General features: G+C 37.4%; 1 protein-coding gene and 1 pseudogene across 3 annotated transcripts; one reads left to right on the plus strand and one right to left on the minus strand.

The window, feature by feature from the left end:
* LOC119907904 lies at positions 1-27,278 on the minus strand (annotated as a pseudogene).
* Positions 11,997-17,130, plus strand: LOC119907912 (B-cell receptor CD22-like). Of its 3 annotated transcripts, none has more exons than XM_038725609.1 (8): positions 11,997-12,130; positions 12,483-12,541; positions 12,760-13,143; positions 14,218-14,523; positions 14,621-14,887; positions 15,364-15,457; positions 15,607-15,646; positions 16,019-17,130. In XM_038725609.1, exons 2-8 carry the CDS (start codon positions 12,499-12,501, stop codon positions 16,244-16,246), a joined length of 1,362 nt encoding a protein of 453 aa, XP_038581537.1. In that variant the 5' UTR covers positions 11,997-12,130; positions 12,483-12,498; the 3' UTR covers positions 16,247-17,130. The 3 variants fall into 3 exon arrangements, with proteins under 3 accessions (XP_038581537.1, XP_038581545.1, XP_038581552.1); XM_038725617.1 differs by having other exon boundaries at positions 14,642-14,887; XM_038725624.1 differs by lacking the exon at positions 12,483-12,541 and having other exon boundaries at positions 12,013-12,130.
* Positions 27,279-27,317: the final 39 nt, after the last annotated feature.

Below are 27,317 nucleotides of genomic sequence, written 5' to 3' on the forward strand. Positions count from 1 at the left end.
CTTACTGCATGTCGCTTCTCCCAGCCGGGTTGCTGGTAGACGGCCTCACACTGGCTGAGTTCCGTGCGTTCTCGGTTAGGACAGCTTAAAGCCGTCGGCCAGTCGCTTTCTCTGCCAGGGAATTGCTTCGGAGGTCCATCTTTTGTGGGCTTATTGAAGAAACTCGCAGTGGGGGCCTTTCCCAAGGACAAGAGAGGACAAGAGAACGTGGGTCGCTGCTTTTGTCTGTTGGGGCGTGGTTCCCAGAGGGCAGTCCTGTGTTCCCCTGAGGGAGGGCTTATTTCCGGTTTCCTTAGAGACTGTCTTTTCTTTAACTTTTAATATATGTCTAATCAAAAAAAAATCTATTTGCATGTATTGTAATCAAATATCTTCAGTGTTCAACACAAATTTACACTCTGCCCCCTACTATCCATCTTTGTTGTAAATCTCTTGCTTTAAGCCCTGCGGTTGTGTACATCGATTGTTTAGACATCTGATAAGCAGACTATCGTTTCAAGAGCTACAGCTATGTATTTAATTGATAGAAGCAGAACAGCTGAAGAAAGATGAATGCCTATGAAGTTCTGGAAATGACACGAGTGACACGAGAATGTGTGTCTGTGAGAGAGTGAGAGAGAGAGAGAGAGAGAGAGAGAGAGAGAGAGAGAGAGAGCGCTCAGCAAGTTATTATTACCAAAATTGTTTTTAAATTTGTTAGGCCTACAGCTAACCTAGTAGACCCAAGTGCAGGACTGAGAGAGTGAGGAGTTAGATAAAAGAGGAATATTTATTGCAGGGTGGAAGGGATTGGAGATTTAGCTGGGGACAGCGAGGTGGGACACCATAGCTGAGAGTCCAGAGTTTGAGAGTCTGATCTGAGCAAGTCCAGAGCAGAACACGAGAATAGTTTAGCCGGGCAGGGGTCCAGAGAGCAGAAGGGATGAGGGCTATTTCCAGTAGTAGAAAGTAACAACAGGTTATTATGAAAATTTTGCTTTTAACTTTTACTATAGCATAGGCCTACTAAATGTTTTTCTTCTACAATCGGCCTAATAATAATGTTCATTATGTTGTCATTTGTTTGTTGTAGCAAACAGTTTAATGATAAAATGTTTGACTTTTTTGATCTGTAATTAAATTAACTGTCCAGCCCTAGTGTAAAGTGGTGCTGAAGCAGTGAACAGTTTTTTTTTTCTTCTAGTAGTAGACCTACATACTATATGACCCTGAAAATTATTTTTTTTACAGCATCTTTACTTTTTAAAGACTTTCTTGGGTGTATAGTTTTTGTCATGTTTATAAACAATGGGCAAAATTGGGTTAAACATTTTGTTTTTTGCATTCCAAGCATTTTATAAATGACTACCCTTCATATTTTGTTTAGCTGCACTTAAAACTCAAATCCACGTATGATAAATTGATATGATGCATTTTACCTGAGAAAATCAGCTGTATGGTTAAAAGGAATTTTGAGATCTATAAACCATAGGCTACTTACTAATAAAAAACATACTAGACGCCACACATACATTTCCTTGTAACAATAATGATAATACAACCATATTTGTTAAATAAAATACACGTCCATCTATACATTCATTTTTTCTTCACTTGAGCGTAAAGATCCTCTGGGCCGTCAGCAGTCTGTGTTAAGCTGTTTGCTGGCTGGGACACTTTGACCTGTGCATACAGAGTATCCTGCTGCTGTCCTCTGTCCTGCGCTGAGTCAGAGGACGGTTCAGGTCTCAGCTTGGAGAAGTCGATCTCTCCATAATGAATGTCTTCATTTTCTGTTCCTCTGGCTGGTTCTTCAGTTGTTGGGCTCTGTGAAAAATGAACCAAACCAGAAATGATGTGGAGAGCAGATCTGAGTACTTTCTTCAGTTTAGTTTACTTTCTCCTTTTGTCCCTCACTCAGCTCTCACTATTATAATACTGATGATCATAAGAATAATCTTCTTTTATTGGGCACAGGAGTAAAAATTCTAGTTTTGTGGCCAAAGAAAAGTTTTAAAATAATCTGAGTAATTTTATGTATTTGTGGATACATGCAGAGGATGTTAACATTTACTGAATTTCCACATTTACTCACTAATGAGGAACCTGTGTAGCCCAGTCTAAATCTTATGGGTGCAGTCAGTATAAATAGTTGAAAATATATATATAACACGCTATTCTGAACTGTACGATAAAGTATTTTCCCACCTGTGTCAGTTGTGAAGTTGGATGTTTTGACTTTAACCGCCTGGAAAACAGAAAAGGGCTGTCAGCTTTTTGTTTTGTGTGATGATAATATTAATATAAATCTTTTATTTTTAACACATCAGTGAAAAAGTTCTTTAAATATAAATTTAAAAATACATAAAAGCAAGTCATTTCACAGCTTAGAGGTTTTGAAAGCGGAACTTCAGTTGACCTCAGTCTTTCTCATTGTTTGAGACAGCAACAATATTCCTGCTTGTGAACAGACATTTGGTGCTTTAAAAGTTAATAACATTACGTTACATTTGAAGACAGTCATCTGACGTTTATTACACTGACTTTATAAATATATTGAAGATGTGAATTTAAAATAGATTCCCTTGTATTGTTGAAGATATTTACTAAAAACAGAAAAATCAACTGTATCAAATGTAGACCTGAAAGAACTCACACTAAAATCAATGATATTAAAGCTAGTCACACGTTAAAATATGTACAGATATACAATTGTTTGGATAAATCTGGATATGAAATTTTTTTGTGATACTTACCAAACGGCTACAACCACACAGATGAGTACAATGACCCCAACGATCCCTCCAACAACTGCCCCCCATGGTAAAGAGCTACCAGGCTGTTTTGCTCCTACAGAAACAAAACACTTTAAGTGTCAAAGTGAAGTTAGTAAGAATTTTAAAAAGCTTTTATTTGATGCAATATCTTGAAAACATTTGTACCAAATGCAAAGATGTTGTGCTTCACTTATATTTGCAGACATGGTGTGGAATTAATTGCACATTGTACAATAATATAGGAAAAACATAGTGAAAACCAGTTTCTGCAAGGTCTGAGATAGAGCGTCACTATGAAAAATATTCTGTTTCACTTTTCCTCCTTTTTTTACTGTTGCTGAAATTCTCTTCCCATTGTCAATTTTTATTCAACATTTCAACAACTCTTCATTTCTACTTTCACATCTCATTCACAAATCTCCGTCCTACCTCTTATTTTTCTTGAGTCTACATTTTATGCTGCTTTCATGTATTATATATTATTACAACAACAATGTTATCTGTATAACTGAGAATAACTGCTCCTATTTCACCACTGGATGCAGTTGGTTACCTTCAATTGTCAGATGGATCTCTGATGATGTTTCATTACCGAGATCATTAGTGGCCACACAGTAATAAACTCCATCAGTGACACTGGTCACCTTGAAGCTGTAAACCTCTCCTACAGATACATTCTTGGGTCCATCTGTGCTGCTCTTGAACCAGGTGAAGCGGCTGACGGGAGGCTTGGCTCTGCTGGAGCAGGTCAGGTTCACCCAGCTACCTGCTGACACCAAACCTGATGGACTGATGGACACTGAGGGGTTTTTAGGAGCATCTGAGGAAAATGTGAGATTCACTTTATTCAAATCAGCTGACATCCCATCAATCATCATGTGCTGACAGGATCCAATAACAAACTCTGCTTGTCTTACATGAAACACTGAGAGTCTTTCTCTCCTCTGCTGTCCTGACATCTTTTCCTTCATTCACAGGATATCTGGCTGAACAGGTGATGTTGTATCCATCATGTTGGTCTGACAGAGTGATGGTCTCCTGGATTTTAGTTGTAAAGGTTCGATCTGTGTTTTCCTCTGTGTTGCTGTGAGAGTCTTGTTGGAGGTTCCAGGTGAGTTTAGGAGGGGAGTGTGGACAGGGAGTGGAAGCTGAGCAGGTTATAGTGACAGACTGCTTCTCCTTCAGATCAGCTGGGATCTCAATTCTGGGGCTCGGAGGAGAATCTGTGGTTTCAGATCAAACACAGATTTAAAAATATAAAATGACTAAACACTTTAGGTGTTTAGATGGTGCAGTTTGTACCAGTGATCAACATCCTTTTATTGTTAAACTATAATGAAAATTAAGTCAGCTTCATCAGTGTGGAAAAACCTCATCATGGGACATTAGATCCTGTTTGAATTCAGGTGTATGTTTATAAATGTATGTAGATTAATTCCTCCCCTGATGAAAAATGTGAAGGAGCGACAGAAGATCCCCACACAACTTTTTTCAAGTCTGTCCACATGAACATGCATGCTTTTAGTAACAGTGGAAGTAGTCTTTTGTGTAACATTTGGCCACCACTGATTGGCTTTTCTGTCAAGATGGTGATGAGCCAGTGGATATGACACATGCCTTTGATGTGAGATGACCGGGTTCAAATCCACTATGAGACGCCAAGATGTCCCTGAGCAAGACACCAAACCCCTAGTTGCTCCAGACTTGTATAGCAATTGTAAGTTGCTTTGGATAAAAGCGTCAGCTAAATGTATGTAATGTTCATCATACAGTTTAGATTCACAATGAAGGTAAAGTTCATGGTGCTTGATACAAAGTATCATTATAAACTGACTAATAAAAACTAAACTCTCTCACCTTTAACTGTTATTTGAAGAGGATCACAAGATGCTGTTGCCATGAATGGTTTGTTCTCAATTCTGAAGAAGTATGTTTCTGTATAACTTGTGAGTAAACTGGAAAACAGAGTGGTGCAGTTTTTCTGACTCAGGTTTCCAGTAATCCTCATTGGATAGGTGTTAACTGTCCTGCTGCTGTTGAAAATCACATTGTTTGAATTGATGCCAAACCTGGAGTCACTTTTAATCCACACACCGAAGGTTTCTCTTCTGCTGTCAAACTCTTCTGATTTAGCTCTAAAGTTACATGGGATTTGCAAACAAGATCCACTCAATGCTTCCATGTTCTGTGGTGCAGTAACGAAGAAGGTTACCTGTTCAGGACAAGCAGCCCAAACACCTGTAAAACCAGATGATTAACAAAATGTTAAACGGAATCTGCTGTTAATATTTTCTTTATAAAACGATATTTCACTTTGCAATCAGGACATAAACAGTTAAATTAAGTATTTCTGCGCTGGTCTTTCTGATTGGAAGTTCAGATTGTAAAAGTATCATCTCCAAACAGCAAACAGCTCACCTGAAACAAAGAGGACACTCACTAACATGCTGCTTGTCACCATATTCACAGACAGAAACCTGGATTTGCAAACACAATAACACTGTTACTTCTCAGTTATATTAATTAGACCACTTATAAAGTTTTTACAAAGCATTCTTTGTCTTTTAAAGCAACTTCCCTACTTTAAATTCACACCGGAAACTAGCCCTGTTCAACCAGAGTTCACAGTTTTGTTATAAGTAGTGATTAACCACATCTGCAGAGCTGTGCTCTGAAATCTGTTAAAATATAAAAAATATGAATTCATGTTTTTTTCAGTTAAAGTAAAACAAAGTCATGTACTGTCGAACAACAAAATTAAAATTTGTTTTTAAGAAGTTGAGGAAAAAAAACTGTAAAATGTTTCCTTACCAAACGAGCCACAGCCAGAAAATGAAAGAGAACAACAAGAAATTGTTGTTTGTTGATGATTGTGAGTGTGATGGTTTTGGAGCAAAATGTGATGGTTTTGGAGTGAAATGAGGCAGTTGGTCAATTTTAGCATAACTGCAACAAACCACCTAACCTCGCTGCTGTAATATGAGAGAAAGAGGATTTACTGTTCACCTTTTGTGTTGCAAAGCTACCAGATATCACATGACAGTTTGGTTCTTGCTGCTCATATCCTGTGGGAAAGTCAGATATTACGACATCTTACGACATCTGCACTTTAAAAGTCACATTATATCAGCAGTCATTGACACAGTTACACAGATTTTGTGAACCTACAGTATATAAATTTATTTATTTAACATACTTTACATGCAATCCAATGGGAACACCAGTTAATCAAAGAAAATGTCTTAATATTAGTTTTATGTCTTAAGAACAAAAGTAAAAGTCTGGTGTCGTTATTTGGTTCAACATGAGAAATTATTAAAGAAGATGTTTTTATTGTTATGCTCACTTAAGCAAATGTGACCTGTGAAATGTCTTCTGCCTGATAGAATCTCTCGGAGCCCTCAGGTTTTTGGTAACAGCAGGTTTATTCCACATCTGCATTCATGACAAAGGACAACAGTGTTGAATAGTCATATCATGTGGACAAACAGAGCATGCTCTGTCTAATGGAAAATCCTCCGCTGCTTTTAGCTCTACACAAAAAAAAGTAAAGTGCAGTTTGACACATTGATCGTATAGTGGATTTAAACTCATATAAACTAAATAAATAAAATACACCAAATTGCCCCTTAATCTTGCAAGGAGGAAACAACAGAAAACAGTGTAATTACACAGATTTCCTACAGTTACCTTTAAATTTTTCCATTTTATGTTAACAATTCTGTGCAAACAATTATATAACTTTGTTACAATTCAACATACAGGAGGCAAACAAACAGCAGAAAATACCTCAATCTTATGTTCAAACATTACAAAACTATGACAACATACGGTTACATACCTGCATTCATGACAAAGGACAACAGTGTTGAATAGTCATCTCATGTGGACAAACAGCGCATGCTCTGTCTGAAAAGATCATCATGATCATGTTAAAGTTAGCTAGCTACACTGGAAAAACTTTCTACTGGCAATAAAACACATAAACGGATAGTTGACTTTATAAAAAAACATGGCGAAATGAATCAACAACACATATTATTCAACTAAAGACGTCTAGCTTAACTTTTACGTGCTTTTCAATTGAGTTAGCATTGTTTAGTCCACGGACATTCACAGACACTTTACCTAAGGGAAAATCCTGCTTTGAGGATTACCCATAATCCTTCGTCATTACTAGAGTTCGCTGCAGGCACAACTTTATGACAGCAGGTGGCACAGTAATCCCATTTAGTAGGATTTAACCTGAACCTTTTTAACTATGTTACACAAATAAACATAGAGCAGAAAAACACATTATATAAAAATATTGTTCACCCAAGTCTGGGGTCATCTTTAAAGATAGTACCATTTAGTTTTTGCTGGCTTGGAGAAAATGTCACCCTTTATTAAGTGGTACTAAGACTAAGACATGAACCCAGAGCAGACAATACAGTGTGTCGTTCCATTTATAGTGAACATGACATCTATCAGACTGATAGCCCTGTTTATAGCACTGGGACTGTTTCCCTCCCCCGCCACTTTATTCATCCTCCCCTAAACATGTGACTCACAATAATCTAATAAACCCTGTTAGGTTTTAGTAAGACTGAGGACCGGGGTGCAGATACAGAACACTCAAAGCCCGTCAAAGTAAAGAGTTTATTCACAAAGGACTAGTACAAAATGGTAGTGGGTGAGATGCGAGCAGGGGCAGGCAGTCCTGGGCAGGGGCAATCCACTCTCCTAGAGAGCCTCCAAGCAGGGCAAATGACACCGGACTCGGCAACAAGTTATGGCGAGGAATAATCTGGCGACGAGTCTCAGGGAGCCCCACATCTTAAGACCAGGTGTAGATGAGGATTGGCAACAGGTGTGTAGCCTTAACGAGCGACCAGCTCCCTGCCAAGGGAAAGACACACCCACACACGCCCACAGAACACCACAGGAAAAGAAAACAAAGGAAGCAACCTCCAACTGTCACAGGACCAACTGTGACAAAACCCAATCAATGAAACCTCCCAGAAAGCACCTGGTAACTTCTCACGAAACCAAATCACTATCCCTCCAGCGTCACATAAACTGGCTTCTAAAACCCTTTTCTAATAACAAAAAGTATCTGGTTCCAATCACAACATTATCTATCTGCAACACCAGTGCTTTGTCCAATACTGAAAACTGCAGCCATAACAAGACCCTCAAAGTTGGTCTTATGAATATCACATCATTATCTACCAAAGCCTTACTGATAAAAGATTTTATTCTTGAGGATAATCTGGACATGCATTTGTTTATATGAAACATGGCTGAAACCAAAAGATCTTACCATCAAATGAAGCTTCCACACCTGACTACACCTACTGCCATGCTGCTCAGGGCACTGAACAGGGTGGAGGTGTTGATTTAATCTTCAAGTCTATTTTCAATTTAACCTCTGAACAATAAAGTTAATTCATTTGAGGCTCTGGTAGAAAACCATCAGCTATAAATTGCTGTCTTAGTAAATGGACACCACCTTGTGGTCCTCTATAGACCACCAGGCCTTTACTCCCAACTTCAGAAGAATTCAGGCATGTTTATTCTTGTTTGATGTAAAGCACTTTGGACACCAGTTGGTTGCTGTAAAGTGCTATATACATAAATGTTGATTGGTTGATTGATTGTTTATCTCAGCCCGTCCTTTTCAATGTTGACAGATGTTTTTGCTACTCACCACAATGTCAATTAATGAACAACAGAGCCTGCTGGAAATTTTTACACTTCTATATTCAGTTGCACCTCTTTCTATCACAATTATACAGTCAAAGAACTCTACACCCTGGTTTAGACGGCCTGCAGGAGATTGGAACGAAAATGAAAAAAGTCAAAACTGGAAGTTTTTTACTTGCATGACATGAGAGCATTTTCAACTACAGACGTGCTCTCACTGCTGCAAAAACAGCCTATTTCTCCTGCTTAATCAGTAGCAGTAAGATCCAGAAGTACCAAATCCACATGCTCCCAGTTAGTCTCAGTTCTTGCTCATTTGGAACCTGTCTCTCTTTTAAGACATTGTCTAAAATGGTTTTCGCTTCAAAACCAACCACTTGTGATATTGGGCTATATAAATAAAAGTTGACTTCACTTGACTTGATAAAGTGCCCTCTACGGTGGCCCAGTGTGCAAGAAAATGTGATGGTCAGATCATGTTACGTGTCATCTACGTAGCACTTGTGTTAACAGTTGTGTTAAGTGTCACAGAACCTCACAACACCCACAATATGAAACAGCAGGTGGAGCAATCAACCACCAAAATTAGAATTTCAGACACACACACACACACACACAAAATCGGGATGAAATGTTACTAACTCGACTTTTTCCCTCTCCCTTAGTTTTGTGCTCTCTCATCCCTCTCCTCTCTCCATCTGTCGCTTTCTGCAGGTGTTTCTGGCTCCGGAGCAGTGGGGTCTGGATCTGTAGTTGTGGGCCGCCTGCTGCCCCCATGTTCCTGCCTGACATCCCCTGCTACAAATATTATATTTGGATATTATTAGTATTATCATTAATATTGCTATACTTTTGAGTAGGGCTGCAGCTAACGATGATTTTAGTATTCACAGCTTCTATAGATTAATTCAACGATTCATCGATTAGTCGTTTAAGAATAGGCCTACTGTTGCTTGGCGGCGGCGGCAGCGGTCCAATGGCAGAACACCGTGTGCCCTCTGATCAGGTGCTGTCGTGCTGTTGCCGAATTTAGATGTTTAGATGGTGCAGTTTGTACCAGTAATCAGCATTATTAGCCAAGTTATATAGTTTTTGTTTTTTAGGTCAAAACTGTGTCTATATAGTTTTTTAACTCTAACATTATAGACTGATAAAAACCAAATCAAACTCTCTTACCTGCGACAATTATTTGAAGAGGATCATTACATGCCGTTGTTTTGGATCCACTGATCGCAAAGTTCTAAATTCTGTTTGTATAATTTGTGAGTGAATTTGAAACCAGAGTGGTGCAGTTTTTCAGTAATATTCATTGGATCATTGTTGTTGATAGTTATATTGAATGGATATAAATTGTCGTTGTTTAATCCACACTCCAAAGATACTCATGCCAGTAAAATCTTCTTGTTTAACACTAAAGTTACATGGGATTTGCAAACAAGATCCACTCAGTGCTTCCATCTTCTGTGGTGCAGTAATGATGAGGGCTGGTGGTAGATTAGGACAACCAGCCAAAGCACCTGTAAAACCAGACTCATGATTAACATAATGTGAAGCAAATCTCTTTGAATAGTAAGACAAAATATTCAGCAGCAAGATGTTGCATGTTGTTTTTTCAAGTGCTGCTAAAAACTTCAGTATAAATCACTAGGATGTAAAATTTGCTCTATCTGCACTGACTTCTGACTGTAAATGATGTTCAAACTGCAAATGATTCCCTTTACACAGTAGCAATAAAATATTTCTTGTAAATCTTGACTTAAACATTATTGTAATCAAATCAAATATAAAACTAAAGGTATTTGCCACTGCCAGGGCATTACATTTTACCTAGCTTGTTAAAACAAGTTACCATCAGAGTCCAGTTTTCTTGTTTATTTTCTGAACATGTATCAGCAGAAACATTTTTCTTTTATCGCCCACTGCCGAAGTTGAATTTTCTGAATGCGCAACACAAATCATTGGAAGAGAGACTGATCCTCGCTGTTTGTGAGTTTTCTGAATCTTTTACTGTTAAACTAATTAGTTATCAGGCATTAATTAGCATAATTAACGTGTTAACTTGCCCAGCCCTAATATAAATATTCAATCATATATTTGTTTTGTGGTCTTCAGGAGGAGTTTTGGCTAAAATCAATAATTAGCAACTTACCAGACAAGCCCACATCAGAAAGAGAGCAGCAATCAGATCCTTTAACGAATTATTTTTATATAGGAAATTCTTCAGTTCATGAATTTGAGTGCAACACATAACCAACTTCCCTGTTTTGTCATTTAAAACAAAGTCGACTTTTTTATTCCTTAACAGTAAACACACACTGAAACCCCTCAAATACTCACACACACAGCTAATTATTTCACACAACCTCCCACTGTTGCAGCTTCCTCCTACATCACCTGGAGCCATTTGTTCAGTATATTTGCTCTTCATAAATTTTTCATTCCAAGCTTCTGCTTCTTCTTCTTTGCCGATTCATTAATCTGTGGTTCAAAAGAACAGCAAATGAAGAACATCAACATAGGTGGTGGAACGACCACTGACCATCCAGTGCGCCGGTTCCACTGGCAACACAGCTGCTTTGTTTTTACATTTTGGTTTTAAAACAAAAAAAACAAACCAGATGATTGTTTTTTTTTGTTTTTTCCAATTTGGTTTTAAAACGAAATAATGAAAGAACAACTTGCTCTGAGAAAAGATCTTCAGATGACTCAATATTGTCACAGTAACAATAGAAACAGAACAGAAAATGCAGAGCATACTATGCTTTATTTCTAAATGAACCTCAAACTGTAAATGATTTAAGGAATGTCTCGAAATACAAATTACAGCTCACCTGAAGACACAGCAGCGTGTTGTCTGTCACCATATTTACAGACAATGACACTCATCAACAGTTACAAACAGTGCAGTGTTATTTTCCAGTACTCTTGGTCATGTGGACTTACTAAGCATTGATGCTGTCATGAATTAAGCTGCCTATTTAAAATTCCCACGTTTACATGTCCTGTACGACAAGAGTTCACTGTGATTAACATCTGCAGAGCTACATTTTGACATATCATATTAAATATTTGAAAACCTCAATGCAGATCATAAGACAAATAATACAGCAATGTGGCTTAAGCAGTAAGAAGTCCATTGCCGTACTAAACAAGCTCAAAATGAGGTCTTACACATTTACAGTGAAAGTGATGCAATTCAGGAATCTGAGCTGTCAGGAAATGATCAACTCAACAAAATAATGACACCTGACTATTTCTTTTGTTCTTAAGATACCAAACAGATATTGAGACAATGTAATTAATTTTTGTTGATTTACTGGTGTTCCCATTGGATTGCATGTAAAGTGTGTTAAAGGAAATAAAAATGAAGTTTTTCATGCTGCAAAAATAATTTATTCTCAAATTTTTAAAGACAAATCAGTCATTTGAAAGTTAAAGGTTTAAAGATGAAGTAACATCTGACTTCCTCACTCATAGCATATGTGCAGTAAGTCATGTGATATCTGGCAGCTTTGCAACACAAAAAGTGAACAGCAAATCCTCTTTCTCTCATATTACAACAGTGAGGTTAGCAGGTTTGTTGCAGTTCTGCTAAAATTGACCACTTGCCTCATTTCACTCCAAACTCATCACACTCATCAACAGACAACAATTTCTTATTAACTTTCTAGCTGTGGGCTCGTTTGGTAAGGAAACATTTTACTGCTTTTTCCCAGCGCTTCTTAAAAAACATTTAAATTTTGTTATCCGTCATGTACTGCCCTGTCAGCACATTACTTTGTTGTACTTTAACTGAAAAAAACACGTATTACCACATATTTTTTGTATTTTAACAGATTTCAGAGCACAGCTCTGCAGACGTGGTTAATCACTATTTATAACAAAACTGTGAACTCTGGTTGGACAGGGCTAGTTTCTGGTGATCAATTTAAAGTAGGGAAGTTGCTTTAAAAGACAATGAATGATTTGTAAAAACTTAATAAGTGGTATGATTAATATAACTGAAAAGTAACAGTGTTATTGTGTTTACAAATCCAGGTTTCTGTCTGTAAATATGGTGACAAGCAGCATGTTACTGAGTGTCCTCTTTGTTTCAGGTGAGCTCTTAGTTCTGTTTTTGGAGATGATACTTGAATCATTAACAGATAGAGTTACTTTGACTGATTATGTCCTGACTGCAAAGGGAAATGTTTTATAAAGAAAATGTTAACAGGTCAGGGAAAAACAGCAGGCAACATACTGCTGCTTTGTTTGTCATGAATGTTCTCTTTGAGCAGAATTTGCTTCACATTTTGTTAATCATCTGGTTTTACAGGTGTTTGGGCTGCTTGTTCTGAGCCAGCAGCCCTCTTCATCACTGCACCACAGATCATGGAAGCACTGAGTGGATCTTGTTTGCAAATCCCATGTAACTTTAGAGCTAAATCAGAACAAGAGTTTGACAGCACAAGAGAAACCTTCGGAGTGTGGATTAAAAGTGACTCCAGGTTTGCCAATTATCCTGACAATGTGATTTTCAACAGTAGCAGGACAGTTAACACCTATCCAATGAGGATTACTGGAAACCTGAGTCAGAAAAACTGCACCACTCTGTTTTCCAGTTTAAATACAAGTTATACAAACACATACTTCTTCAGAACTGAGAACAAACCATTCATGGCAACAGCATCTTGTGATCCTCTTCAAATAACAGTTAAAGGTAAGATTCTTTTATTAGTCAGTTTATAATGATATTTTGTAGCAAGCACCTTGGTGATCAACTTCATTTGTGAATCTAAACTATAGGATGATCAACAGAATCAATTGTGACAAATATAAACAGACCACAGTCTGCGATCAATCGAAATAGTAGGAAAAAAATGGAATGTTTATACTTAAAGAAATGTGTCCTAATTACTAGGGACTAAAGATTGTCCTAGTCGACTAGGAGTTGTTAGTTCAAGCCATTAGTCAAGCAGTCGTCGCACATTTGTGATATTAAAGTTGACTTCACCTATTAAGCGCTTGAGTGTGAGAGGCTGCGTGGGCTCAAAATTGTGTAACGGGACAGCACTTTGAGACATGTCACATTACCTTACGATGCCAAAACATATTTTTTATTGTAGTTGCTCCTTCCATGTTTGTTTACGTTTTGTAACACCTCTCGGCTTCCCCTAGTAATCCCGTGTTTAAAGTCACAACGCTATGAATTGTGGGTTATTCCTTCAGGCAAAGTCTGCAGACATGTACACTCAGTCTGCAAGAGGGCCCTCGTGCACTTGATGATATAACAGTGGGACAGACTTATAATCCACCAGTAAACCTACACCACAATGTATGACTGTGGAGACTGAGCTTGGACTTTGAAAGAGAACACTGAACGTTTGCCGTGTTACAAGAGAAAAGGTCCGTGTTGGAACAGTTCCCTGATAATTTCCCAAACGACAAGGCACAGTTTGAGGTTATTGTTTTTATCTTCAACTAACTGACCAATGAAAACTTGGTTGATTTAGACTCTTCTCATCAACTCTTAGATCTTCTGTCACTCCTTCACATTTATCATAAATGGAGGACTAAACCTACACACATTTATAAACATACACCTGAATTCAAACAGGATCTAATTTCCAATGATGAGGTTTTTTCACACTGATGAAGCTGACTTAATTTTCATTACAGTTTAACAATAAAATGATGTTATTCACTGGTACAAACTGAACCATCTAAACACCTAAAGTGTTTAGTCATTTTATATTTTTGGGGGGTTAAATCTGTGTTTGATTTGAAACCACAGATTCTCCTCCGAGCCCCAGAATTGAGATCCCAGCTGATCTGAAGGAGAAGCAGTCTGTCACTATAACCTGCTCAGCTTCCACTCCCTGTCCACAGTCCCCTCCTAAACTCACCTGGAACCTCCAACAAGACTCTCACAGCAACACAGAGGAAAACACAGATCGAACCTTTACAACTAAAATCCAGGAGACCATCACTCTGTCAGACCAACATGATGGATACAACATCACCTGTTCAGCCAGATATCCTGTGAATGAAGGAAAAGATGTCAAGACAGCAGAGGAGAGAAAGACTCTCAGTGTTTCATGTAAGACAAGCAGAGTTTGTTATTGGATCCTGTCATCACATGATGATTGATGGGATGTCAGCTGATTTGAATAAAGTGAATCTCACATTTTCCTCAGATGCTCCTAAAAACCCCTCAGTGTCCATCAGTCCATCAGGTTTGGTGTCAGCAGGTAGCTGGGTGAACCTGACCTGCTCCAGCAGAGCCAAGCCTCCCATCAGCTGCTTCACGTGGTTCAAGAGCAGCACAGATGGACCCAAGAACATATCTGTAGGAGAGGTTTACAGCTTCAAGGTGACCAATGTCACTGATGGAGTTTATTACTGTGTGGCCACTAATGATCTCGGTAATGAAACATCATCAGAGATCCATCTGACAATTGAAGGTAACCAACTGCCTCCAGTGGTGAAATAGGAGCAGTTATTCTCAGTTATACAGATAACATTGTTGTTGTAATAATATATAATACATGAAAGCAGCATCTGCATAAAATGTAGACTCAAGAAAAATAAGAGGTAGGACGGAGATTTGTGAATGAGATGTGAAAGTAGAAATGAAGAGTTGTTGAAATGTTGAATAAAAATTGACAATGGGAAGAGAATTTCAGCAACAGAAAAAAAAGGAGGAAAGGTGAGACAGAATGTTTTTCATAGTGACGCTCTATCACAGACCTTGCAGAAACTATGTTTTTCCTATATTATTGTACAATGTGCAATTAATTCCACACCATGTCTGCAAATATAAGTGAAGCACAACATCTTTGCATTTGGTACAAATGTTTTCAAGATATTGCATCAAATAAAAGCTTTTTAAAATTCTTACTAACTTCACTTTGACACTTACAGTGTTTTGTTTCTGTAGGAGCAAAACAGCCTGGTAGCTCTTTACCATGGGGGGCAGTTGTTGGAGGGATCGTTGGGGTCATTGTACTCATCTGTGTGGTTGTAGCCGTTTGGTAAGTATCACAAAAAAATTTCATATCCAGATTTATCCAAACAAACAAATGACTTGCTTGTAACCAATGTGTTGAAACTTTAATTTAAAAAAAGATTCATATTAATATTATTATCATACAAAAGCTGACAGCCCCCTTATGTTTTCCAGGTGTTTAAAGTCAAAACATCCAACTTCACAACAGACACAGGTGGGAAAATACTTCATTGTACATGTTATGAATATGTTTCTAACTATTCCTATTAAGATTTAGACTGGACTAAACAGGTTCCTCATTAGAGAGTAAATGTGGAAATACAGTAAATGTTATGAAACATCCTGTTAGAAACTCACATTAACCTTCCTCTGTATGTATCTATAATTATTCAGATTATTTTAAAACTTTTTGGCACAACAAAAACAGTTTTAATTGCTGTGTCCAATTAAAGCAGATTATTCTTATTATTATCAGTATTATAATAGTGCGAGCTGAGTGAGGGACAAAAGGAGAAAGTAAACTAAACTGAAGGAAGTACTCAGATCTGCTCTCCACGTCATTTCTGGTTTGGTTCATTTTTCACAGAGCCCAACAGCTGAAGAACCAGCCAGAGGAACAGAAAATGAAGACATTCATTATGGAGAGATCGACTTCTCCAAGCTGAGACCTGAACCGTCCTCTGACTCAGCGCAGGACAGAGGACAGCAGCAGGATACTCTGTATGCACAGGTCAAAGTGTCCCAGCCAGCAAATAGCTTAACACAGACTGCTGACGGCCCAGAGGATCTCTACGCTCAAGTGAAGAAAAAATGAATGTATAGATAGACGTGTATTTTATTTAACAAATATGGTTGTATTATCATTATTGTTACAAGGAAATGTTTGTGTGGCGTCTAGTATGTTTTTATTAGTATTTATGGTTTTTACAGATCTCAAAATGGAATGGAAAGCGGAAACAGCATTTTTTAACCCAACATAGGAAGGAATAAGACACTACCTCGTGGCCTAAAGATACTATCCCATTCCCAAGTTTTAATTACCTTTGTGGCCATGAGATAAGTGTATATAAAAAGCAAACAGTGCCTGCTCCAGCTGCCACCTAGCACTCCTCGGGTGATAGCTATGGACATTTGATTAACCTTTATTTTAACTTAGGGGTGAGTTATGCAGGAAATGTGTGCAACAGACCAGCAAATCAGTTTAGCCATTGTAATACAAAAGCAAATTTTGAGACTAAACATCAAGCCCGGCTGGTTGTTCTAAAGCTGGTAAATACCACATGACCTGACTTTCTGCAACACAGAAAAACAAGCAGATCTCGTCTTTCCTGCTCAAATTTTGAGTATTTTTGTTATGTTGCTCCACTGCAAGCCTGTTTCCCTATTTTTCTTTATATGGAATACATTAAGTTTCAATAAATTATAATACATATATATATATATATATATATATATATATTATATATATGTATGTATACATATATATATATATAACATAATATATACATTAGGTTACATATATAAATACAATAATGGTGAGAAAGAGACACCATAGTGCCAGATAAAAATATTATCTTTTTGATGACATGTTTTCTTCACTTCAGTCACTTGTGTTTGGGTTGTTACATCTTTCACATGAAATACTGTATTCTGTTGTACTTACTGTGTGCAGTCACAATAAATCAGTCTATCAATCAATCTAATCAAAAAGAATAATTAGAGTTTTATAGAGTTTTATATTTTACAGAGCCAACACTACGCTGGATGTGATATTAAGTGGCAATTAGTTACACTGTGTATCTATATACAAAACAAATATTCAAATAAATATAAAAATGCTTTTTTTTTTCTTATTTTAATCCCATGCTTTTTTCTTTTCAAAAAGACAGTTTACATTTGAAATGGGATGTAGAAATGCAGACTCAGTTCTTTCAACTAAAAAGATTTATTGCAAAGTTGGTAAGGGGCGATGAGCAGGGAAGATGGTGAATGGCAACCACAGAGACTGACAGGTCAGGAGACACAGGGGACGGGGGAAACACAAGGGAAAACACTGATGATACGGCAGAGGCCGTGACACAGGTGAGGTCAGTTAAAGAAAATAACTGACAAAGTCAAACCATCTTTTCAATTCAAATCAGCTTAATTCGTATAAATGTACAAAGCTACAAATAAATTACATAAGAACAATTAATTTCATACATTTCATTAAATAAGTAAATAAAACAGTAAAAGTTGTGTTTGTGTGTGTTAATAAACAAATAACATAATAATAATAATAAAATAAAAATAAATATTAAATAAAACAGTAAGCGTGTATGTTAGAAAATGAAATAATATATTCAATTAAAATAAATAAATAAAACAATAATGTGTGTGTGTTAATAGACAAAAAATAAAAAATCTGTATCAAATGTGGAATTTAAAAACAAAATACAAATAAAGGAACAATTACTAAAATGTCAAACTAAATAATAATAGTTTGAAAATTATACAATTATTTATCAATCTGACTTTCCACTGGTTGTCTCAGTTCATGGCAAAATGAGGTAAATTTTGCTGCAATGATTTGGCATTCTGGCATTTCTCCCAGTAAATAGGGGAGTCTCTGTGTGTCTGATATACATTCGAATTCAGGGTATATATTGGAAATGTTTGCAAAGTGTTTTTCTCTTAATGTTTTCTATTTAGGGCTTGAGGTTAGAAAGTGCAACTCTGTCTCTACCTGTTCACTGTCACACTGGGAGCAGAGTCTCTCCTCTTCTGGTAGCCAGCTCTGTCTGTGGCGACCCTTTTCTATGGCCAGGCTGTGTTCACTCAGTCTGTATGTTGTCAACACTTTTCTTAGTTTAGGACATTTTATTGTGCTCAGGTAATTTGCCAGTGTGAATTCTCTTTTTATGGTCAGATAACATTGTAATTTACTTTGTGTTTTGGTGGTTTCTTTCTCTTCAGTATTTTTTTGTTTTTGCTCGTTGATAATATTGTTTGATCTGCTTGAGTTGGTGTTGCTGTCCTGAGGCTGTTGGGGACTTGTTACTGCAGAGAGCCTCAGGACCAGCTGACTGAGGGGACTCTTTTCTGGCATGTTAGGGCTTTGTGATGGTATGTCTGGGGGTTAACTGATTTTAAGTGATTGTAAAATGTAATTGATCTTTTTGTATTTTTAGTAAGAGGGGTATTGTTACCTTTTCAACAATCCTCACTGACAGCACTTGAGAAAAAATTGCAGTGTTTACCTTTAAAAGAAACAAAAAGAAAACAGGGAAAGTGCCCAACCTTAGACAAATCATTAAAAATCATGTATGTACTTTTGCGTTATCCTGATTTTTCAACAAGTAGAATATTTAATATTTACTGGCCTGGGGACCCGACACATAGATATAGGGGGTTGAAACAAATTAACATATCATGCCGCTGATAGTTAACATCTTCCTCCTCCCCTTCTGGCTCATGATGCTTGAATCTCAGTCATTCTCTTGAGATCCTGCTGTAGTGCTCTGCACTGTTTACTGCAATTGAAAGAGTTTTAATCACTGCACAGCTCAAAGTGCCTTCTGCAAAATGGTTGCAATATGTCAAGTCATTTCTATAGAACTTGTTTAAAAGTTGTCTTACAATGTGATACAGGGGCCAGATGTGTCAAAATAACTTGTGTGTGTCGCTCCTGTAACAGAGTTGCTGTGGAGTTTTTATAGCAGATTCATATGGTTGACAAAGAGAAACTGTGTGTTCTTAGTTTAGCAAAAACGAATATTTGGTGTAAGCCACAGATTACTGAAAAGCATTTCTCTTTATTGTGATTTACTGTACTCCACTGCAGGAACCTGGCATGGTAATATTACTGCAAAATATATATAAGAGATGGAGAGCCCAGTCACAATCTGATATTATAATGTATTGCAAAGGAAACAACCACTGTCAACAATTCTGAAATATATTTATTATACAGTTATGTGAATGACATTTAAGTCCTGCTATAATTTTTAACAGCATCAGCAGCAGTGGAATTAAGGTAATATGGTTGTATCGGTGTGTCTGTCTGCTGAGTTGCAGGTCAAATAAGTTTCACAGCCCGTGGCAATCTAAACCGCAACAACAACCATACATGTGTCTCTTCCAATATCTCAGCAAGTCAAGTCTCTTCGAAGGGCCTGAGGCGCTAAGGCATCCTAAAGATTATATTTGATGCTGACCTTATACAGAGATAAATTAACCTTCGTTAGTGCATCATTAAGTCGTTTTGCCGTTTGAGATGTTCATATTGATATTATACTGATATACAAGAGCATCAATTGACAATTCAAATGACCGAAGACGTTGTTAGGCTATATGAATACATTTAGAATTAAAATTCATGGATGGGCTGACCTTAGGTCATGACCATATCCTCTGTTGCTGTGGCGACCTTCCCTGCTTTAACCAGAGCAGCACAGCTGGCCTCCGCTTCACACGGAGCCTACAACACAAAACACATCAAATCACATTTCACAGAATTATTCACCCACACTTGTCTTGATGCAAGTGATTTCTCTGACACTGGGAAAGATACTTTCGTTTCAAGGCGTACAGAAGAGCAGCGGACATTTACTGTACATTAATGTCAAATTTAATCTCCACATTTACTGAGGGTGAGGACATTACTGTTCAGGCGTCAAAGCAACAACAAAGTACACTTCTTATGCCTTTTTGCATAAGAATGTTACAAACAACATCTGATGTTTACATTTTAACATGACATATTCTGTCTTGCAGAGCCTTTAAAGCCTATTCTAATAATGTTAAAAATGTTAGAAAGAACACTGAAGATTCCTCAAAACAAGTGAGCTAAATCACTGTCAGTCAATATTCTTAAAACCAGCAAGAGTGATGGCAAAGTGAAAGCTAAATTAACCCCAGTGTAAGGCACTCCCGTCAGGGTCAGCAGCTTCTTCCTTCCTCTGTTTGTACCGGTGATCAACATCCTTTTATTGTTAAACTGTAATGAAAATGAATTCAGCTTCATCAGTTACAAAAAGCCTCATCATGGAGCAATTGAACCTGTTTGGAATTCAGGTGTATGTTTATAAATGTTTGAAGATTTTGTACTACACTGATGAAAAATGTGAAGCAGCGACAGAAGATCCCCACATGAAACTTTTTTCTGTTCACATGAAAGTGCATGCTTTTAAACAGTAACGCAAAAAATATAATATGTAATATGATATGTATACATTTCAATATGCAATAAGGAAACATTTCTTAAGGTATAAACATTCCAGCAGTTAATTTCCATTGATCCATTGCCAGAAGTATGTTTCTGTATAACTTGTGAGTAAATTAGAAAACAGAGTGGTGCAGTTTTTCTGACTCAGGTTTCCAGTAATCCTCATTGGATAGATGTTAACTGTCCTGCTACTGTTGAAAATCACATTGTTTGGATTGATGCCAAACCTGGAGACACTTTTAATCCACACTCTGAAGGTTTTTCTTCTGCTGTCAATCTCTTGTTCTGATTTAGCTCTAAAGTTACATGGGATTTGCAAACAAGATCCACTCAGTGCTTCCATGTTCTGTGGTGCAGTAATGAAGAGGGCTGACTCCTGAGGACAAGGTCTAAACACCTGTAAAACCAGATGATTAACAAAATGTGAAGCAGAATTTGGAAAAAAGAGAACGTTCATGATAAACAAAGCAGCAGTATGTTGCCTGCTGTTTTCCCTGACCTGTTAACATTTTCTTTATAAAACATTTCCCTTTGCAGTCAGGACATAAACAGTCAAAGTAACTCTATCTGTTAATGATTCAAGTATCATCTCCAAAAACAGAACTAAGAGCTCACCTGAAACAAAGAGGACACTCACTAACATGCTGCTTGTCACAATATTTACAGACAGAAACCTGGATTTGTAAACACAATAACACTGTTACTTTTCAGTTATATTAATCATACCACTTATTAAGTTTTTACAAATCATTCATTGTCTTTTAATGCAACTTCCCTACTTTAAAATCACACCAGAAACTAGCCCTGTCCAACCAGAGTTCGCAGTTTTGTTATAAGTAGTGATTAACCACGTCTGCAGAGCTGTGCTCTGAAATCTGTTAAAATACAAAAAATATGAATTCATGTTTTTTTCAGTTAAAGTACAACAAAGTAATGTGCTGACAGGGCAGTACATGACGGATAACAAAATTTAAATGTTTGTTTAAGAAGCGCTGGGGAAAAGCAGTAAAATGTTTCCTTACCAAACGAGCCCACAGCTAGAAAGTTAATAAGAAATTGTTGTCTGTTGATGAGTATGATGAGTTTGGAGTGAAATGAGGCAATTGGTCAATTTTAGCAGAACTGCAACAAACCAGCTGACATCGCTGCTGTAATATCAGAGAAAGAGCATTTGCTGGTCACTTTTTGTGTTACAAAGCTGCCAGATATCACATGACAGTTTTTTTCTTACTGCTCATATCCTATCAGATATTACTTCATCTTTAAATCTTTTTGTCTTTAAAGATTTGTATAATGATCTATGACTTCTGACTCCTGCACTTTAAAAGTAACATTGTATCAGCAGTCATCGACACAGTTACAAAGCTATCATGAAGCTATTGTATGTGTATTTATTTATTTAATTTAACATACTTTACATGCACTCTAATGGGATCACCAGTTAATCAAAGAAAATCTCAATATCTGTTTGATATCTTAAGAACAAAAGAAAAGTCTGGTGTTGTTATTCTTTGTCAACATAAGAAATTATTAAAGAAGATGTTTTTACTTTATTGTTATGCTCACTTTAAGCAAAGAAACCCAAAGCAGAAAAAAACATTACATAAAAATATTATTCACCCAAGTCTGGGGTCATCTTTAAAAATAATACCATTTAGTTTTTGCTGGCTTGGAGAAAATGTCACACTTTATTGTAAGTGGTACTAAGACTAAGACATGAATCCAGAACAGACAATACAGTGTGTTGTTCCATTTATAGTGAACATGACATCTTCCTCCTCTCTTTGTGACTCATGATGACATCCCAGTCACTGTGTTGACATAGTATGCTTCTACTGTGTCCTGTTGAAATGAAACAAGAGAAAGGGCTGTTTGTACTCTGCAGTGAAGTTAGTGCAGCTCACAGGTGGTCTCATGTTTGAAAAATACACAGCAAAAGAGCCTCCTGGATGCATCTATGGAAGATAAAACATGATAAAGTTTCATCTATCAGACTGATAGCCCTGTTTATAGCACTGGGACTGTTTCCCTCCACGGCAGCTTTACTCATCTTTTCCTAAACATGTGAATCCCAATAATCTAATAACCATCCCAATCACTGGCACCGATGAAACCTCCCAGAAAGCACCTGGTAACTTCTCACGAAACCAAATCACTATCCCTCCAATGTCACATACACTGGCCTCTAGAACATTTTACTAATAACAAAACGTATCTGGTTCCAATCATGACAGCCATAACAAGACCCTCAAATTAGATTAATATCACATCATTATCAAACCCAGGCCTTACTGATAAATGACTTGAGCATAATCTGGACATGCATTTGTTTATATGAAACATGGCTGAAACCAAAAGATCTTACCATCAAATGAAGCTTCCACACCTGACTACACCTACTGCCATGCTGCTCAGGGCACTGAACAGGGTGGAGGTGTTGATTTAATCTTTAAGTCTATTTTCAATTTAACCTCTGAACAATAAAGTTAATTCATTTGAGGCTCTGGTAGAAAACTATCAGCTATAAATTGCTGTCTTGGTAAATGGAAGAAGAATTCAGGGATTTTATCTCAGCCCATCCTTTTCAATGTTGACAAATGTTTTTGCTACTCACCACAATGTCAATTAATGAACAATTTCCTGCAGTCTTTGCTCCTTTCTTGACAACAACAAGAAATTGTAGCCTACTAGTAAACACAGCACTTTTTACACTTCTATATTCAGTTGCACCTCTTTCTATCACAATTATACAGTCAAAGAACTCTACACCCGGTTTAGATGAAACACCTGCTCTTACGCCGGCCTGCAGGAGACTGGAACAAAAATGAAAAAAAGTCAAAACTGTTTTTTTACTTGCACGACATAAGAGCATTTTCAACTCCAGACGTGCTCTCACTGCTGCAAAAACAGCCTATTTCTCCTGCTTAATCAGTAGCAGTAAGATCCAGAAGTACAATACTCACATGCTGAATCCCAGTTCTTGCTCATTTGGAAACGTTTCGCTTCAAAACCAACCACTTGTGATATTGGGCTATATAAATAAAAGTTGACTTCACTTGACTTGATAAAGTGCCCTCTACAGTGGCCCAGTGTGCAAGAAAATGTGATGGTCAGATCATGTTACGTGTCATCTATGTAGCACTTGTGTTAACAGTTGTGTTAAGTGTCACTGAACCTCACAACACCCACAATATGAAACAGCAGGTGGCGCAATCAAATCACCAAAATTAGAGATTCACACACACACACACACACAAAATCGGGATGAAATGTTACTAACTCGACTTTTTCCCTCTCCCTTAGTTTTGTGCTCTCTCATCCCTCTCCTCTCCATCTGTCGCTTTCTGCAGGTGTTTCTGGCTCCGGAGCGGTGGGGTCTGGATCTGTAGTTGCGGGCCGCCTGCTGCCCCCATGTTCCTGCCTGACATCCCCTGCTACAAATATTATCATTAGATATTATTAGTATTATCATTAATATTGCTATACTTATGAGTACTATTATTGTTTTCATTTATGTCTGTACCACCAGGATGATTGGTGCATTGATCTGCCAGTACAAACCAGAACTGAATAAAAATCCTTTTCCTCACTTATAAAGCCCTTAATGGTAAAACACCATCTTATCTTAAAGAGCTCATGGTACCTTATTGCTACTAGAGCACTGCGCTCCCAGAATGCTGGGTTACTTTTTATTTAATTGAATTGAATTAATATGTCAGTGTTGCCCACTAGAGGCCAAAAAATTATTAATTGCTTTTTTTAAATTGTGGAATATAGTTTTTTGTTGTTTTTATTTCTTTATTTATTGGTACTTATTTCTAATCTTATATATTCATCACTTTTATATGTATGAATGAATTTGAACCTTGAACCACTTTATAAAGCAAATAATTGCCTATTTACACACCAGCATGTACGGAGCAACATTAGGATCCATTTGGAGTCATGTTTCTGGCCACTTGGTATATGTAAGTCCAGTATTTACTGTATATTTAGCTGCTAAATGCTGCATATGTTCACCAGCTGTTTGCTAGCTTCACCAGTCTGCGATGTCAAGTGTCGTAATTTTTGTTCATTTCCTTTAACCGGCCTTCCTGTCAAAATCAATAGTGAATTACTGCATTCAGCTCTGATTTCTTAAGAAAACGTGAGAGTAGCTGCTGTTGCTCAAATGTGCCGCATTGTATTGTGGTCTGGTGTCACTGCTGTTGGTGCAGACACTGCCTTTAAACATTATCACCTTTGACGGATTATTCCTGTATGATTGTTGAATATCAAAATACAACTTGGTAATTAATTAGGATTTACGAAATTAGGAGCTATTTTAAGGTGGATTTTTTCCTTCCTCCTGACACTTACACAGTTAAATAGATTGATAGCAATATACAGAACCTCTCCTAATCTAGCTTATCTTCACTGGTTTGGTGGAGTGTCTTAATCTAAACCAGCTGGAATAAAAAGATGGATTAAGTTTATTTTTTGTTTATGCTGTAATGATACTGATCTGTCTCTACCCAAACCACATTTAAATTTAGACCACTTAGTCTGTCGCTACAAATGATCATATCATAGAAAGGTTGTGTCTCACCACTCAAAGATGACCAACGTAAAGGCGAGCATTATGATTCCAAGGGTCTTCACTATAACTTCAACACCAACCAGTCCAGGCGTTTGATCACCTGTAACACAACAGCATGGTTACTTACTTCTAAAATGTTATTGCTCTGAAACAACACAAACCATAAATCCTGCACCCTTTTAATAAAACACAGTGCTCTCTCAAAAGATGACAAATTTGTTTCTCTGCCACAAGAACACCCCAGTAAGGCCAGTTTTTAATTATGAAGTATCATCTTCAGAGCTTCTGTTGTCTTGCCACCTGCTATCAGCTTCATACTGAAAAATTAGATTAAAGCTAGGGTAGGCAACATTGGAAAAACAAGCAAGAGACAGCTAGATATTGTATCAGTGTATAAGTATCCAACTGAAACAATCCACCCTCCTTTCAAGCATTGCTCCAAAGCCACTGCCCCAAAACACATTTACACGTAGACAGGCAGGTAGGCTTATTATAGACCTGCGACAGATACCTGACTTTGTTTCCTTTTTGTGTCAGAGCATGTGACTTGTTGATTGCTGTCAGGATGTAAAGAGAATTTAAAAAAATATAACAAATTGTCTACTCCAGCTGCAGTACAGTTCATTGTTTACCTTCAAGAGTTAGATGGATCTCTGATGATTTCTCATTACCGAGATCATTTGTGGCCACACAGTAATAAACTCCTCCATCAGTGACATTGATCACCTTGAAGCTGTAAACCTCTCCTTCAGATACATTCTTGGGTCCATCTGTGCTGTTCTTGAACCAGGTGAAGCGGCTGACGGGAGGCTTGGCTCTGCTGGAGCAGGTCAGGGTCACCCAGCTACCTGCTGACACCAAACCTGATGGACTGATGGACATTGAGGGGTTTTTAGGAGCATCTGAGGAAAATGTGAGATTCACTTTATTCAAATCAGCTGACATCTCATCAATCATCATGTGCTGACAGGATCCAATAACAAACTCTGCTTGTCTTTCATGAAACACTGAGAGTCTTTCTCTCCTCTGCTGTCTTGACATCTTTTCCTTCATTCACAGGATATCTGGCAGAACAGGTGATGTTGTATCCATCATGTTGGTCTGACAGAGTGATGGTCTCCTGGATTTTAGTTGTAAAGGTTCGATCTGTGTTTTCCTCTGTGTTGCTGTGAGAGTCTTTGGAGGTTCCAGGTGAGTTTAGGAGGGGAGTGTGGACAAGGAGTGGAAGCTGAGCAGGTTATAGTGACAGACTGCTTCTCCTTCAGATCAGCTGGGATCTCAATTCTGGGGCTCGGAGGAGAATCTGTGGTTTAGAAACAGACTCAGAATCAACTTTATTGGCCAAGTTATGTAGTTTTTGTTTTTTAGGTCAAAATTGTGTCTATATTGTTTTTTAACTCTAACATTATAGACTGATAAAAAACAAAACAAACTCTCTTACCTGTAACATTTATTTGAAGAGGATCATTACACGCAAAGTTCTGAATTCTTAAGAAGTATGTGTTTGTAAGATTTGTGAGTAAATTGGAAACCAGTGTGGTGCAGTTTTTCTTACTCAGTTCTCCAATAATATTCATTGGATCATTTTTGTCAGTAGTTATGTCATAAGTTGGAAATAAATTGCTGTTTTGATTAATCCACACTCCAAAGATACTCATGCCAGTAAAATCTCCTTTAACACTAAAGTTACATGGGATTTGCAAACAAGATCCACTCAGTGCTTCCATCTTCTGTGGTGCAGTAATGATGAGGGCTGGTGGTAGATTAAGACAACCAGCCAAAGCACCTGTAAAACCAGACTCATGATTAACATAATGTGAAACAAATCTCTTTGAATAGTAAGACAGAATATTCAGCAGCAAAATGTTGCATGTTGTTTTTTCACGTGCTGCTAAAAACTCCAGTATAAATCACTAGGATGTAAAATTTGCTCTATCTGCACTGACTTCTGACTGTAAATGATGTTCAAACTGCAAATGATTCAAGTAAAGTGTCCAACTAATGAACAAATTGCTCACCTGAAATAAAAAAGAGACTCAGAAACATGTTGGCTGTCACCATATTCACAGACAGGACTGCCATGTAACCCATCGCCTGGAC

Source organism: Micropterus salmoides, unplaced genomic scaffold (assembly GCF_014851395.1).
Source record: "Micropterus salmoides isolate LMB-PRFRI ecotype aquatic unplaced genomic scaffold, ASM1485139v1 Ms_hic_scaffold_1, whole genome shotgun sequence".
In the NCBI taxonomy this organism is placed as follows: Eukaryota; Metazoa; Chordata; class Actinopteri; order Centrarchiformes; family Centrarchidae; genus Micropterus; species Micropterus salmoides.